Here is a 17,987-nt window from a genome sequence, read left to right as displayed (position 1 = left end):
GACTCTCTCTCGTAAATCAAAATATTTTCTCCTAGGAGCTTTATCTTCCTACCTTTTCTGAATCAATATTTCCAAATGGTGTGACGTAGAGGAGATCTTGATTGCCTTTTTTCCTATGTGAATCTCCACTTGTCCTATACCTTTTTTGTAAAGATTTACTTTTTTCTGTTGAATTGCTCTTCCACCTCTGTTGAAAACCAGTGCTCTGTATATTGACTCTATCTCTAGCTGTTCCTCTATTGATTGATTCATGTATCCTTATGCCAACTCCACTCTGTCTCTGCTACAGTGGTTTATGATAAATTGTGAAATCAGATCCTGAGTCTTTAAACTTTGTATTTCTTTATCAAAATTGTTTTAGTTATTCTAGATACCTGCATTTTCATTAAAATTGTGGCAGTTAGCACTCACTTCAAAATTTATATCAGCATATCTGTTTGTTTTGTTATTCAAAATAGTCTGTTGAAATTTTATAAGGGTGTACTGGCTTTCTGCTATTATCTCTTAATATATTTTTTATATAGAAACTGTTATATATCTTTAATCACATTTTACTAAAACAAATATTTCACATAAAATAAAACAAATTCTGGACAAAATAATAATAATTTATGAAGTATGAAGGGTTCATGAGGTAGGGGGCACTGGGGAGGGAGGCGGAAAATGAGCAGCAGATATTAAGCGCTCAAGTAGAAGGCAAATGTTTTGAGAATGATGATGGCAACAAATGTACATATGTGCTTGACACAATGGATGTATGTATGGATTGTGATAAGAATTGTACGAAACCCCAATAAAATGATTTTAAAAAACCAGTTCTGCAAAAATTTAGTTCCCTTTATCTCCCATCATTTGTGCTATTGCTAACATATATATTACATTTATATATGTTACAAATTCAACAATACAATATTAGAAATTTTCCTTTAAACCATCATGTATGTCTTTGAAAAAATTTAAGAAAAGAAAATAATAATAATCTGTACCATAGCTGAAAATAAAAGTCCAGGTACTAGTTTTTCATTTTTTTAGAGCACTCTGTGGAATGTTTACACAGTCTTTTAACTTTTGAATTCAGGGTAAAGGTTTTAGTCCTTAGGTTGAACTGTGTTTTTTGTCTTTTATCAGTGCTTTGAGGTGCTTTTATTTATTTTAGCAAAACATTCTTTGAAAATAAACCACATTGGTTTGCACTTGAAGAAAATAAAGGCTTCCTCTTTCTAGCCTAATATTTGGCTTTAGATGTATATGGACATATCTATGTCTAATTCTTTTGAATATCGATAATAAAAACCAATTGGACTAAAGCAGTGGTTTTCAACCCTCCTAATGCCATGATCCTTTAATACAGTTCCTTGTGTTGTGGTGACCCCCCCAACCATAAAATTTTTGTTGCTACTTCGTAACTTGTCACTTTGCTACTGTTATAAATCAGGCGACCCCTGTGAAAAGGTCGCTCAACCTCCAAAGGGGTGGCGACCCACAGGTTCAGAACCACTGGACTAAGATAGCTACTGTGCTTTGATTGTAGAATTTTTAAAAAATCATTTTATTGGGGCTCGTACAACTCTTAAATCCATACATCCATCCAGTGTGTCGAGCACGGTTGTACATTTGTTGCCATCATCATTCTCAAAACATTTGCTTTCTACTTGAGCCCTTGGTATCAGCTCCTCATTTTCCCCCTCCCTTCCCCACCCTCCCTTCCTCATGAACCCTTGATAATTTACAAATTATTTTTTCATGTCTTACACTGGCCGTTTTCTCCCTTCACCCACTTTTCTGTTGTTCATCCCTCAGGGATGGGTGTTTATGTAGATCATTGTGATCAGTTCCCCCATTCTACTCCCACCTTTCCCTTCCCCTCCTGGCATTGCTAGTCTCATTATTGATCCTGAGGTGCTTATCTGTCCTGGATTCCCTGTGTTTCCAGCTCTTATCTGTAGCCTTGTACATGCTCTGCTCCAACCAGATGTGTAAGGTAGCATTGGGATCATGATAGTGGTGGGGAGGAAACCCTAAAGAACTAGAGGAAAGTTGTGTGTTTCACCGGTGCTCTACTACACCCTGACTGGCTCATCTCTTCCTTGTGACTCTTCTGTAAGGGAATGTCCAGTTGTCTACAGATGGGCTTTGGGTTTCCACTCTGCACTTTTACTCATTCACATTGATAAGATATTTTGTTCTGGGTCTTTAATGCCTGATACCTGGTCCCATTGACACCTCATGATCACACAGATTGGTATGCTTCTTCCATGTGGACTTTGTTGCTTCTCAGTTAGAATTTTAGAATTTTAAAATTAAGTCTTGTCTTTGTGAAACACTTGCTATCAGTGATATTAATAGATATGAAACATGGTAGCAAGACCTGTCAGAATTGCCCCACAGCACTAAGATAGCTAATAGATTTATTAGTACAACATTTTTATTTCTACACATTGACAATATAGCCATAAAGAAGTAACCTTTTGTTGTGCTTTGTTATACTTAGGATTGGTTTTTTTTTTCTTTAAATACTGCCTGAGGACTCTTCTCTTTTAAACCATCAAAACAATGATTTCCCCCCCCCAATATTAAACATTTTAGCAAACCACCTGCATGATGTCTTCAGAAACTAGACACAAGAGTGAGGTGTTGTTAAATTCATAGTTCTTTTTTTAGCCAGTAACTAGCATTTCCTTAAAGTAGAGCAAACTTACAATAAAAACATTTGGGTTGATTTTACAACTGACTTTAAAAGTAATTTTTTTTTAAACAAAGGTACCTTATGTATAGATAGCCTCCTGCCTCCTCCCCACCCCCAGTTCTGAGGACTATTATTAGTGAGATCCTGTCTGTAATATTTTTTCTTTAAAACTGATTACTGTGTAGAAAAATAGTGAATTCTTTTTCCAAAGGAAGTTCAGCTGATCTAGCCTGTTTTGCTGCTTCAGCTTCATATTTTAAATTTTTTGCTAAATACATCTAGCGATTAGCATAAGGCAATGCTAATCATAGATTCTCATCTGTCAAAAGACAATAAAATATAGATAATCAAACTATCATTTACTCAGAAACTTGCTAAGACCATAAGAATTGTGTAATATAGCTTTAGACTTTTATTACAACTATGAATTTACTGTGGGACTTATGTCTGTTTTCTTTTTTTTTTTTCCAAACTGTTAGATTATATCAGGACATGCAGGAATGTAGGGATTCCATTTTAATTAATTAGTTTAGTTTTGAGGGCAGCAGTAGGGAAAAGGTGTAAGCATGCTCTTCACTCTGAGGAGGAGAGGAAAGAAGGAGTAAGCAGTTTGGAAAGGAAGCAGTGTGTTCAGTAAATGTTTTTAAGCTTGAACTGGGGCCACTCCTAAAGCACAGAGATCTTCTACCATGTGAACTGTGTATAAAGTAAAATCTACTCAGATTTATTGCGAAGTCATTTCAACCTCTCACTCAGAGTAAACAGCTTGTGTATATTATGATGGTAGTATTTACAGCCAAAGTAAAGGTGTCTTGGGTCATGGGGTGCCAGGGAAGGGAAGAACTGGAAGGCTTCTTTGAGGTTGCTTAGCCTAGGCTTCCAGGAAACTGGAGCTTTATGCCCTCAGGATGTTTTCTTGAATCAGCCTAGGGAGGCCAATGAGAAGCCTCCAGGGCATAGTGGGTTACCTGTTGCTAAGCTCAGGTTCGGCCCTTTGAACTCACAGGAGAGAGATGAGATTGCCTGCTCCCATAAAGATTGGCAGCCTTGGAAATCCTAGGGAACAGCTCTGCTCTGAGTTAGAATTGATTCGATGGCAGTGAGTAGTGAGGTTGAGGGGATTGATTAAGCAGTTATTAGATGGAGGGCCTAAAGAGGGTTTCTGGAATGCTGGTAATCTGTTTTTTGATCTATATATTAGGCACATTTATGTATTATATTTGTAAATGTTCACTAAGCTATACATGTCATGGTTTGCACAATTTTCTGTATACATATTATATGTATATTAATATATACTTTTGAGAAAAATATATGAAAATAAAAGTATCTTTTTTGCATCCGTGGGGTTAAAGGCCTTATGAGTAGAAATTGGACAGATAGGGACTGGTTAAATTGTGTTAGGTTTCCCATGCCCTGGGCAATGCTGATTATTTTGTGTACACTGACATGGAACACCTCTTAAGTGAGTAAAGCAAGTTATAGAACACATGTCTTGTTTATGTAAAAATGAAATATTATCATACATGTACTGGTACTTAGAAAACATCTGGAAGGAAACACACTAGCTGTGGTTAGCCTTGGGGATTGGGTGACAAAGTGAGGAGCATAGAATATTGACATTATGGCTTATTGAACCATTTTAATTATTTTGTGAACATAACTTACTCTTAAAAGAAAACTAATGAAAAAATAAATCCAAATATTCAATGTAAAACTAAATGATAGAGGTTATGTCTGATAAATCTAAAGCAGGGGTCCTTAAACATGTGGCCCGCTGAGGACATTTATCTGGCCCGTTGGGTGTTTTTGCCCCCTTTTTGTTTTTTACTTCAAAATAAGATATGTGCAGTGGGCATAGAAATTTGTTCATAGTTATTTTTTAAAAAAAACACTATAGTCTGGCCCTCCAGCGGTTCTGAGGGACAGTGAACTGGCTCCCTGTTTTAAAAGTTTGAGGACCCCTGATCTAAAGTATGGTTAAAAGAAGTAAAGGAATTGGAGGGAAACTAGAGCCCTGGGAAGAAAAGGGAGCCCTAGTGGTGCGATGGTTGAGCACTCAGCTACTAAGAAAAAGGTTGGTGGTGTGAACCCTCTCAGCAGGTGTGCAGGAGAAAGACCTAGTAGTTTGCTTCTATAACGATTACAGCCAAGAAAACCATATGGGGCATCTCCACCCTGTCACCTGGGGTCACTATGGGTCGAAAATCAGCTTGAGGAACCTGAAAACCAGAGTTAATTTAGTTCCATCTTATTTTATCCTAGAGAATGAGGACTATTTTCATACACTTTAATAAACAAGCACTGAAGGTAAAGTAGAACTAAATTGTCTTTCCAATGCCCATAGTTGACCCTGAGTACCAGAAGGAAGCAGAACAGAAGCATCGAGAATTGGCAGCTAAAGCTGGAGGGTTTAATGATTTTGCAACTTTAGCTGTCATCTTTGAACAGTGCAAATCAAGGTATGTGATGTAGTCCTAGGCACTGGAAAATGTTAATGTGAAGCATAGTGCCAACATCTACTTACTGCGTGGTTTTAGACACTTCCGTGTCAGTGGGGATGATATTGAACCCAAAGCGTTTCTGTTAATATTACCTATTACCATAATTGTGTCACATGATTATCATTTGGTAGGCATGTGCTGTTCGTCGTTCGCTCCCAGGCTTTCCTGAAAATGGCTCCACAGGATTGTGTTTGCTTGAGTAGCTTACAAGAGAAAACAATCAAATATTTGTTAAAGCCTATATATAAAAATACATTCATTAGCAAATTACTTTTTAAATTCAATCATAGGCCATCTGCATTAACCTAATTGCTTTTTAAGATTCCCATAAGTGCTTTCTCAGTACTTGGAGCAGTCTTTTAAAGGAGCTGGCAGCTTGCTTATGGATTCCCAACTTTGTAATAGAAATGAGACTTCCAGACAGTTTTTCATTTATAGAAGATTTCTTTTCTCCTTTTTTCCCAAACCATTTTATTGGGAGTTAATACAGATAGCATCTCATTCCATGGTTCAATCACGTGAAGTAGTATTGCACAATTACCATGTAGGAGATTTCTTGGAGACATAGTATTTTTGTTTTGCAGTGGAGCTCCAGCCTCGTGGTGCCAAAAACACTGGATTCACTGGAGGTGCTTATTGTCTGCATTTCGTGTGGAAGCTCAGCTTCGAGAACTAATCAGGAAGCTTAAGCAGGTGATTGTTAAAATAGCTTTTTCTCTCATGAGTTGAATTTTGGCATCTGTATTTCACAATGAATTTTCATTGGTGCTTGGTTATTTCCTTATCACTCTTCCCCTTTTTCCACTTATTACTGCATTTAGCCATTTCTTCGACCCCATGAAAGATTCCTAGTGTTGATAAAGGAATGTCATCTAGAGAAATGAGGAATTTTTAGTAAAGTATAATTGAAGTCAGTATATTACATATACTTAAGGTTAAAATTTGGTAAGATTTAATAACTGTATACCCTCATGTAACTATCACCACAGTCAAAGTAATGGATTTTTCTCTCATCTCCCCAAATTTCCTCTTGCCCCTTTGTTATGCCCCCCAGTTTCCTCCTCCCCTTACCCAGGCAACCACTGATCTGTTGTTTTCTACACTGTATATTAGTTTACATATCTTAGAGGCTTCTGCCATATCAAAACCACAGTTTTGAACAGAAAAGTGGGTGAAGGGTGACAGGACAATGTAAGATATGAAAATAATAATCTATAATTTATCAAGGGTTCATGAAGGAGGAAGAGTGGGGGAAAGAGGGGGAAATCTGGTATCAAGGGCTCAAGTAGAAAGAAAATGCGTTGAAAAGGATGAGAGCAACATATGCACAAATGTGCTTGACGCAACAGGTGGATGTGTGGATTGTGATGAGCGATGTAAGGGCCCCCAATACAGGTATTTAATTTTTTTAACTTCAGTTTTGACATCTTCAGGGTACTCAAATTATGTCCCTTTGAAATATACTTTGAGTTGTGGAAACAGGAACTCTAAAGGGGCAAGCGCAGGACTATAAGCTACCCGCGGAGTAAGGTTTCCCAGTGAAATTTGTGAGCAGCAGCCCTTGCTGTAACCCTAGATTTGTAACCTCAAGGGTCACTATGAGTCAGAAGTCTGTATTTTCATTTCTCCCCTCCCGACTCTTGCGTGGTAATTGTCACACAGTTCACCATGTTTCATTTTATTGTCACTATGAGTGAGTGACCCAGTGATGCACCAGCACAAACACAGCAACAAGCTCTAGATTGCCTTGAATTTGCTTTGCGTGGACAGTTTACTATCTTACAGAGATTTAAGTAATAAGACAATAATTCTATATAGTTTCCCTTGTACTTCCCTTTTCTCTAGTGCTCTTCTTTTGTTTGTGTAGATCTACATTTCCATCTCCGATTACTTTCCTTTCATCTGAAGATCAGCCACGAAAGACTGTCTTATATTTCTTAGTAGTATGAGTGTACTAGTGATGAATTCGTTGTTTGACCTTGTTTCCAAATAGTAATATCACTGGATATAGAATTTAGGAGTTTAAATATGTCACACTACTATCATTTAGCTTCAATTCTGATTGTTAAAAAAAATCTATCATCTTTTCATTATTTCTCTGTTTTGTAATGTGGCTCCCCTACTCCTACCTCTTGTCCATTACTTTTAAAATTTTCTCATGATCACTAGTTTGAACAAATTTGATTATGCTATAGCCTGGTGTCTTTTCCTATTTGTTGATCTATGGGTTTATAGTTTTCACTAAATTTGAAAAAATTTTAGCTATTGCATATTCAAATATTTTCTGCCCTTGTTCTCTTTTAAACTCAAATTACATTAATTTAACGCTTCCTGAAGTTGTCTTTTAATTTTTAAGGCATTTTAAAATGTTCCATTTTCTCCCATTTTTATTTGAATGTTTTCTGTTACTTTGTAAGTTCACTATCTTTTCCTCTGCAATATCTAATCTGCCATTAATCTCATTGAGTATATTTTCTATCTCGAGTGTTATAGTTTTCATCTCTAGTTTTTAGTCTGAGTGTTCTATAAAAAAGTATCTCCCTGTAGCAGGTAGACATTGGGCCTCCTCGCGCGCACTCCCTCAATACAATAGCACCTTGCTCAGCTAAACGGTCATTCCATGATACCCACCTCCCGACATGATCACTGAAGACAGACGTGTGCATAAGCAAACGTGGTGAAGAAAGCTGATGGTGCCCGGCTATCAAAAGATATAGTGTCTGGGGTCTTAAAGACTTGAAGGCAAACAAGCCCACAGAGAAGAAGCACACAAGCCTGTGTGAACACGAGGTGTTGAAGGAATCAGGTAGCAGACACCAGAGGACAAAAACCATCATTGTGTGATGATCTTCCCCCACATAAACTCTGAAGACGAATGTGTGCATAAGTAAGTGTGGTGAAGAAGGCTGATGGTACCCAGCTGTCAAGAGTCTGGGGTCCTGAAAGTAAACAAGCGGCCATTTGCCCAGAAGCAACAAAACCCACCGGGAAGCAGCACACCTACATGTGTGATCATGAAGAGCCGAGGGGACCAGGTTTCAAGCACCAAAGGGGGGGAATCATATCATGAATGAGGGGAGCACGTGATGGGGACCCAATGCCCATCTGTATTCAACTGGACATCCCTTGCAGAAGGGTAGTAGGGAGGAGATGAGTCACTCAGGGTTCAGTGTAGCAATAATGAAACTCACAACCTTCCTCTAGTTATTAAACGTTTCCTCCCCCCAACTATCATGGTCCCAATTCTACCTTGCAAACCTGGTTAGACCAGAGGATGCACAGAGGTGGTACAAATGGGACCTGGAAACACAGGAGATCCAGGACAGATGAACCCTCAGGACCAGCCATCAGAGTGGTGATACCAGGAGGGAAGAGAGGTAGAAAGGGGGAACCGATCTCGGGGATCTACATATAACCTCCTCTCTGGGGGATGGGCAACAGAAAAGTAGGTGAAGGGAGATACCGGGCAGTGTAAGATAAGATAAAATAATAATGTATAAATTATTAAGAGTTCATGAGGGAGGGAGGGAGCTAGGGGGAGGGGAAAAAGGAAAATGAGCTGATTCCAGGAACCCGAGCGAAAGCGAATTTTGAGAGTGATGAGGACAACGAATGTATAAGTGTACTTTACACAATGTATGTATGTATGGATTGTGATGAGAGTTACATGAGCCCAATAAAATGATTTTTTTGAAAAACAAAGGCAGCTATATATATAATATATGCATCTATGTATATGCTTAGAGAAAGGTCTGGCAGGATACACTCCAAAGTGTTTATAGTAGTCGTTCCAGGCAGGAAGCACAAAAGGAATAAAGGGAGGGAACTCTCCTTTTTTCTTTCCTTTTCTTGATATACATCTTTAGTATTTAATTTTCATTTAACAACTATGTATTGGTTTTAAAATCTGTTTTAGATGGGGAAAAATGCGGAGCTGATGCCAGGGGCTTACATGGAGAGCAAATGTTTTGAGAATGATGAGAGTAATAAATGTACAAATGTGCTTTATACAATTGATGTATGTATGGATTGTGATAAAGTGTTGTATAAGCTCCCAATAAAATGATTTTTAAAAAAAATATATCTCCCTATCGCTTCTCGGCCTTTTGGCTAAGATCAAGTGTAAAAAGTTTCTCCCTGTTTCTACTTAACTTTTTGAATGTAAGTAATGCAGTTTAATTCACATATAATTTCAGTTATAATTTAAATATAATTAAAATATGTATCAATTTTGGGTTGGTTTTAATTCATTTGTTTATGTTATCATCTACGTGTCTTATAGTTTCTTATTGGATGTCACGTGGAGTTTTACCTTGATGGCTACTGGGTACTTTTGTATTCAGACAAATACTCTTGGGATTTGTTCTAGGATGCAGTTATTTGAAAGCTATTTGATTCTTTCCGATTTGCTTTTAAGAAATACATATTAGGTGAGTTCAGAGCAAGACCAGACTCAGTATAGAACTAGCTATTCTCCAACTCTGTGCTATGTGAATTATGAGGTGTTCTAGTCCGACTCTTAAGGACAAATCATTAATTCTAGCACTGTATGAACACTGAAAACGTATCCTTTTGGGAGTTCCCCGCAAGCCAAGGTAGCGTTGCTGAACATTTGAAGAAAAGCCCACTGCAAACACCAGCACCTTGGCCTTTCTGGATTCTCTATTTTCTTTACTCCAGAACTCCTCTGGCTTCCATTTGGGCTACATTTCCCTGTGCCTTGCCCTAAAATATCAAGGCTGTAAGCTGGAGCAGTTGTAGGACTTAATTATTTTCCATCTCTTAAGATCATTGTTGTTAGATGTATTTTGCTTTGGAAACAATTATTTAATATATATTGTCAATTTTTGGTAGTTTCAGATAGAAGAGTATATCTCTTTATTATTTAGCCAGTATCATAAGTCTTTAGGAATGTGGATTTTTTTCAAAGTAAAAGATTATTGGAAATTATTCTGTGAAATTTATTTCTGTGTTTATATTCTTTTTATAGCAAAGTGATTTCCCAAGAGAGACCTTTGAAGGCCCTAAACACGAAGTACTGCGAAGATGTCTTTGTGCTGGCTATTTCAAAAATGTAGCTCGAAGGTCAGTAATGTGAGCTGTGACTAGAGACAAGGAGATAGGGCTGTATTTGACTGCTATTTTGAACTAGTTAAAGGTTGAGGGTTTAATTCATGCTGTGTGATAATTATGACATTGATTCCTGGTGACCCTTTTCATAATTGTCACTGGGCAGCGGTTGCGAACTGCAGTGGCCTTGTTAGGGTGTTTAACTTAAGAAGCTTAGAAGGGGCATCTGTGTAGGAGGGCGGTTTAGCCTGGGGTGTCAGTACCTAAGTTGAGTAGAAAGGACTTCTTACAAAAGTGTGGTCCTGTGTGAAGTGTGGAAGCCAAACAGGTGGAGTGGGCATCTGTGGCAGCTATATTGGATGTCAGCTCGCACTTGTGTAAGGTGGAGTCCAACCTGCTGCTCAGGTCACAGCCTGATGGTGTGTCCTAACACAGTGACCTTTTTATAAGAGAGATGCTGGGGACCCCTCCCCTCCCTTCCTCATCCTCCTACTTGCTGGGACTCTGTGCCTGCCTCTAGGGGTGGCTTCTTTTGGGCTGCCCAACCCTGAGAGCTATTAGCGCCCTGCCATTTTTCCACTGAACTTAGATCAATACTACTCCACACCCACTTGCCTGTGATCTTTCTGTATCCTGCTTCACCTTTCTGCATCATCACCCTGCAGTTATATCCATTTGAAGAGGGCTCCAGCAGCATCAGAACCGTGGACTTCAATTGGACTGGGCTGGGATTCCTTCTTAATAAAAAACTACCCTTTGATACACAGTTCTTCCTTATACATGTATAAGATCACTGGTTTTGTTTTTCTAGACAACACAGCCTCCATGAGGAAAGGCAAATTGTGGCATATCAGAACTTGAGCAGGGTGGTAGGGCATTCACACTAGAGAGAGTAGTGTACAATGTCAGAGCCTGAGTATGGTGAGGGAGGTATTTTGTTAGAAGGAAGTGGTAGTGGTATTGGTGGGATATTTGTTGTATACAGAGGAAGTGATCAATATATTAAGGATAATGGTAAAGGGTATTAGGAAGGATAATGGTAAAGGATGTTTGTATAGAAGGGGGAAAACCAGAAAGAACCCTTAGAGTATTGAATTGAAATTTCAGAGTTATTATTTTCACGTTAATGATTTTCAATATAGATGGGTGAATGGGTAGATCTAGAAATGAAAATAATTATGTGTATGTATAATAACATATTTGTGTGTGTAAGGATTTATCTACACATCGACCTTCGCTCTTGATTTTAACAACCATTTGCCATCTACGTAGAATCAGGGCTTCTTGGGAAATGGAGCTGAAAAAGCATAAGACTCTGGGCAACCAAATGCTTACAGGTTAAGGGAAAGCCAGCTGGGAGAGACAGCAGATGGACTGTTTATGGAACATTCTGAGTCAAAGTAAATTAGGACGAGTGAGTTATATCTCATGGAATAAAATGTGAAATTTGTAGGCATATAATGGTATAAACTATTAAATGAATAAATTAAATGTTTAATGAGGAATGGATATATGTAATGAAGCACTTCTACAAAAATTCTTACCAACCACAAAGTGGGGAAAGTAATAGCGTGAACAACCTGTCAGATACTACCTAAATGTAGCAAGTTGAAATCAGGTACTTCCTGGTAGGATGCAGGAAGAACAACAACAGCATCACTTCTATGTTATTCCTATCAGGTATGTGTAACTTGAATCTAACCACTCTGAAACAGACACTCAAATGGAGTGATGTACTACAAAATCTTAAGAAGGATCAAGATCATGGAAGTCAAGGGAAGACAGAACTTTTTCAGACCGGAGGAAGCTAGAGAGACATTAAAAGCATAAGCTAAGCAGTGCATGACTCTGAACTACATCCCTTTGTTATAAAGGATATCACCAAAGTACATTTGGTGACACTTTAGTGGGGTCAAAGAATTGGGTGTTAATGATGTATCAGTGTTAATTTCATGGATTGGTTTGATGGGTGTATTTTGGTTAGGTAGGTGAATGTCACTGTAGGGGTGATGAGGCATCACATCAACAACTTCCAAATGGGTCAAGTAAAAGAAGCTCTCTGAACTTTACCTGTATCTTTCCTGTAAAGTTGAGATGGTTGTTTATGTTGAGCACAGCTTACAAGGACAAACGGTAAAAACTCAAATATATGACTGGTTTTCTCAGTTGATGAGAAACCTCATTCTGGATGTCTGTCAACTCGTAGTGCATTTGGAATTCATTCCATCAAGTCAGACTATTAATCAAGCTTTTGACTGAGAGGTCCTGAAAAGATAGCATAACAGGGTGCGACAAAGAAGGCCTGATTTGTGGCAGATGGAGGACTGGTTCTGCCACCCCAGCAGTGCACTTGCTCACGCAACTATCTCAGTGCATCATCTTTTGGCAAAATAACAGCATGCCTCTCTTGCCCCACACAACTTACTCACCTGACCTCGCTCCATGCGACTTCTTTTTGTTTCTGCAAATGAAGAGGGACAGGAAAGCTCAGAGATTTGAGACTTAGAAGAGGTGAAGAAAAAAACTAGGAAGGCGCCATCAGCCATGCAAACAGATATGTTTGAAAAATGTTTCCAAGAATAGAATCACAGATTTGACAAATGTATTTAGTAGAGAGTACTTTAAAGGTGATAAGTTTGTTTTGTTAAAAAAAAAAAAAACTTAACAGGGGGATAAACAACAGAAATGGGGGAGGGAGACAGCAGCCACTGTAAGATATGAAAACAATAATAATTTATCAAGGGGTTATAAGAATGGGAGGAGGGGAGAAAGAAGAGGAGCTGATGGCACGGATTCAAATAGAAAGTAAATGCTTAGAAAATGATGATGGCAACATTTACAAATATGCTTTATGCAACTGATGTATGGAATGTTATATGAGCCTCCAGTAAAATTTTTTTTAATTAAATACATAGCTTTGAAAAAATTCTGGGGTTTTTAAGTACCCCCATGTATGTGTGGGTGAATAATTATATTGCAGTCTCATCTGCACTACGAATATGTATAAAAGTAGTATAGGAAAACAGTTATGATGATAATTGAACTAGGGCTATTGTTTTAAGAGATCTGAAGTTTATGTCAGGAAGTATAGACGGTAAGAATTTTAAATTAAGGACATGAATTAGAAAAATGATAGGTGAATATTTCTTTTTTAATTATTTTATCGGGGACTCTTACAGTGCTTATCACAATGCATATGTACACCTATTGTGTCAAGCACATCTACTTCAGCCCGTGGTATCAGCTCATTTTCATTTCCCCCTACCCTCAGGAATATTTCTAATATTTAGATTTTAGAACAGTGGTTCTCAACCTCCCTGATGCCGTGACCTTTTAATACAGTTCCTCATGTTGTGGTGAACCCCCCAACCATAAAATTATTTTCATTGCTACTTCATAACTGTTATTTTGCTACTGTTAAGAATTGAGCGACACCTGTGAAAGGGTCATTTGACCCCCAAAGGGGTCACAACCCACATATTGAGAACCACTGTTTTTAGAAGGAAAAAACCACCTTTGAAAGGAGATGAAGCAAAAAAAAAAAAAGAAAGATGAAGCATAAGATAATATAAAGACAACTTTATTTAAGAATGAAGACTTATATTGGGGGCTTAGTTGCAAACACTAAAGCACAAATAAGATATTGGTATTATTTATTGATCAGAATTGATTATACTTAATTTGAGTGACTAATATATTATATTAGTTTAATATAACATATTAGTTTAAGATGAATTGATTAAGTAACAGTTAAAATAGATTAAGCCTTTCTGTTGTAGATAAAATTGCACATTGTTGGACTTAATACATTACTTATTTCATGTTTTACCATTCTGATTTTATTGTTCTTTGATGGTTCTGATAGATCTGTTGGGCGAACGTTTTGCACAATGGATGGACGTGGAAGCCCAGTTCACATTCATCCTTCCTCTGCAGTAAGTACCTTATTTTTCCAGTTGGAAGGGATTTATAAAGCTGTAGATATAAATAATATGCCGTTGTTTCTGTTTTTACTTTGAGGTTGAATTTTGGTTAATTTTATTAGACAGAGCTGTAAGTGTATTGTTGGGCTGATACCTCCTGTTTGAGTGAAGACGCTAGTAATTCATAAGATGTGGACCATTATTATGTTGTTGTTTTGAATAAGGCAAGTTTTGGAGCTATCCTTAGATGAGTGCTTTTGTTACAGCTTCACGAACAGGAAACTAAACTTGAATGGATCATTTTTCATGAAGTATTAGTTACCACCAAAGTTTATGCAAGAATTGTGTGTCCAATTCGTTATGAGTGGGTCAGAGATTTGTTACCCAAGTTACATGAATTTAATGCCCATGATCTGAGCAGTGTGGCCCGGCGTGAAGCAAGCGAGGATGCAAGAAGGAGATGGACAAATAAAGAAAACGTAAAGCAGCTAAAGGGTGAGTGAATCACTAGTTCTAGTGATAGAAGTCTAGGAAACATAAATGTCCGATTTTTCATATAATTACTGTAATAGTGTTAAATGACTTAGAAATACTGTCTCCTCAGGAAGCAAAGGCTTCTCCTACATCTCAGATTTACAATCATTTTGACTTTCCACTCTTTCCATACAATGAACCAGACTTTCCTTACCCCCTCTGTACATTGACACTGACTACGAGCTGTACCTGTTGAGCTTGTACCATGTGTTAATCACTGAACTTAGCATTTTCTCTTTTTTTAAAACTTGCATTATCTTACTGAATTTCTATAATCTTATGGGATAAGTTTATATCTCCACTTTATAGATGAACAAATAGAAACTTACCCGTGTAAACTAATTTGCTAAAATTCCATTATTAATAAATAGTGGATCTAGAATTTAAATCTAAGGAATCTGACTTAGGAGCCTGTATTCTTAACCAGTTAGTCATACTGCCTCCTAGTAGTGCTTTATTTCTGTTTTGTTTATGAAATGTTTTGAGTCACTACCTCAGAACCTCCTTTTTTCCCATCTCCATGAAATGTTAGGTCTTAAAAAAAAAAGAAAAAGAAATGTTAGGTCTTTTATTTGGAGGCATAAATATTTGTGGTGCTAAACTAGCACCAAAAACCAAACTCACTGCCATCGAGTCAGTGCCAACTCAGAGTGACCCTATCGGACAGGGTAGAACTGCCCCTGTGACGGTCCCAGACTGCCACTCTTTACCAGAGCAGAGTGGTTGGTGGATTCACACTGCTGACTTTGCAGCAGCAGCCCAGTGCATGACCATTATGCCACCAGGCATCTAACGAGGAAGGACAGAAAGCTTACTTTTCAGGTTACATGTACAAAAAGCTTTTTAGTAAAGCATTTTGAGGCTGAATAATAGAGAAGATGGTGTTATTCTATTTAACATCACAAACAAAACGTTTAAGCATTTTGCCTAAGAAAACAGACTTTTGAACTGGTGGCCAGTAGGTGTTTTATTGCACTGTACTAGGTACTTGAGTTTGGTTCCGTTTTGCTGACTATTTTGGTCTTCGTGTGCTTATTTTTTCCTAGCCATAGGCTGCATCATTTTTCTTGAAAGGGAAAATTTTTATTTTCTCTTTACTTTTTAACTTTAAAAATCAGGACAGCTCTTTCTGTTAATACTTCTAGTAATACATCGCAAAGTAAAATTTTGTTCTATTGTAATGTTTTTAGATGGACTATCAAAAGAAGTCTTGAAGAAAATGCAAAGGCGAAATGATGATAAGTCCATATCAGATGCACGTGCTCGTTTCTTGGAGAGAAAACAGCAGAGGACCCAGGACCACAGTGACGCGCTGAAGGAAACAGGCTAAGGAAGGGACCTCCAGTTCAGGAAGTAGGAGTAACTGCCAGGAAATGTGTCGGTTATTTCAGACAGAACTATCAAGAGGAAGTGGTCAGCAGCTGTTATGAGCCTATGAGCTAAAACAAATCAAAGCTCATCAGTGGAACTCTCAAAGAAAAGATTACATCACCATCAGTCATAGGCAATGTTACTGAAACCAATGAAAGACAAGACATATATTTTCCTCACTTCAATTTTGCTGGCCTTAACAGGTATTAAATACTGTCATTGAGATGTTTTCCAAGGACATTGAATTGTATTTAATCAGAGTGTATTCCATTTGCATTGAAGCATTAAAATTATTTTCCTTAAATCTCTTTAAGGCCTTCTTGTTGCTATCAAAATAGTGTTATATCAGGTACATGATCATTTCCTTTAGAAGGCTGAACATAAGAGGTTTTACTCAGTCAGCAATACTTAGATGTCTAACAGTTTAATTGCTACAGAGCTTTATAGATACTTAGAAAAAAAAACTTAATTAGTAAATAAGAAAATTGCCTATGGCAGGATTCTTTCTTGAATTAATATTAACCCTTAAGTTGATATTTCTGAGATTATACAAATTACTTTTTATATAAAAGTATATTGTTTAAACAGTAGCTATAGCCATTAACCAAAGGACAGATGATATATATATATATAAAAAAAAGTTCTTTTTTAGTTGCACCTACATACTTTGTTACCAGCATTATGTATGTAGGTGTGACCGTGCTTTCAAACAGCCCCCCCCTCCCGCCCTAACCAGACCTACACTCTTGCCTCCAATTGCTTGGAGAAGACCATTTAACTCTCAGTTATGTCCATCATGAGATGATTTCCAAAGCAGCCAATATTCCATCACCACTGTTTCAAACTGGAACCTTGATGCTAGTTTGTAGCACGCTCAGGCCACACTCAGCATTTGTCCACTCTTGTTTACTGCCTTGTATTCTAGTTACTTGTATCTTTGTCTATCCACCTACCACCACCACTAGATTATACGCTCCTTGTGGGCAGGGACTTTGTCTTCATCTTTGTATCTTTCATGGCATCTAGCATAGTGCTTTGCACATAGTAGTCAATGTTGGTTAAATAAAACTTAGTGTCACTAAAATTCAAAGGCAGTATTATGTGTGTTTTTAGATATTTCTATAAGAATTATGGATCAGCCTTTTATAAGTAACTAACCTTTCTAGTTATTTCCTTTGGATTCTAAACAGTTTTCTGTTCAGTTTTAGAAACTTGAACTGTTTATTGGAAAATCAGATGAAGACTCAAGCCCATGGGAAATAAGTGGTGATAGTTTCTCTAAACCTTTCTAGCATTGTTTATTTTATTGTTGATATTTTTTTTAATCTTTAGTGCTCTAGACACTTTCACCACATTAGTCATTTAGCCTTACCAATTTCTCGCTCATGTATATATATATGCATTAATTCATTTCCTTAGACTTTGTGGAAAGATCATGGCTTCTTGGAATGAAAGTTCTTTTAATTCTGTAAACACTTATTAAGCAAACATACTAAATCTATTTTTCATATTCAGATTTCATCAATGATCCTAATAATACCCTTTATAGCATTTATTTTACCCAGTCAGGATCCATTCAAGGATCATGTATTATCTTCAGTCTCTTAATCAGGAAAAGGTTTCAGTATTTCTTTGTCTTCTACACCATTTATATATATATTTTTTTTCCATTTATATTTTTTAATCACACAGTCCAGTTATTTTTTGGAGTGTCCTGAACTTGAGTCTTTAATGTTTTCTCATATCTATGCATTTTTTTATTAGAATACTTCAAAACTAATGTACAGTCCTTCCTAGGGTATCACATTTGGAGCTACATACTATCTATTAAGATGCTAATTTGATTACTTGGCTAAGGTTTTTTTCCTTTGTTTTTTTTCAGTTTCTCTAACCTAGTTA

General features: G+C 37.3%; 1 protein-coding gene across 1 annotated transcript in view; it reads left to right on the top strand.

Moving 5' to 3' along the window:
- The window catches only part of DHX40 (DEAH-box helicase 40), a 52,768-nt gene extending 35,596 nt beyond the window's left edge, over positions 1-17,172 (top strand). Inside the window, exons 13-18 of the mRNA XM_075561508.1 lie at positions 5,034-5,148; positions 5,775-5,883; positions 10,181-10,275; positions 14,126-14,195; positions 14,450-14,678; positions 15,908-17,172. Coding sequence (XP_075417623.1) covers positions 5,034-5,148; positions 5,775-5,883; positions 10,181-10,275; positions 14,126-14,195; positions 14,450-14,678; positions 15,908-16,047 — 758 coding nt within the window. The 3' untranslated portion in view covers positions 16,048-17,172. The remainder of the gene's footprint in view (positions 1-5,033; positions 5,149-5,774; positions 5,884-10,180; positions 10,276-14,125; positions 14,196-14,449; positions 14,679-15,907) is intronic.
- The last annotated feature ends 815 nt before the right edge of the window (positions 17,173-17,987 follow it).

Source organism: Tenrec ecaudatus, chromosome 10, assembly GCF_050624435.1.
Source record: "Tenrec ecaudatus isolate mTenEca1 chromosome 10, mTenEca1.hap1, whole genome shotgun sequence".
NCBI lineage: Eukaryota > Metazoa > Chordata > Mammalia > Afrosoricida > Tenrecidae > Tenrec > Tenrec ecaudatus.
Note: the sequence above shows the minus strand (reverse complement) of the source record. Positions and strands in the feature narration are given on the sequence as shown.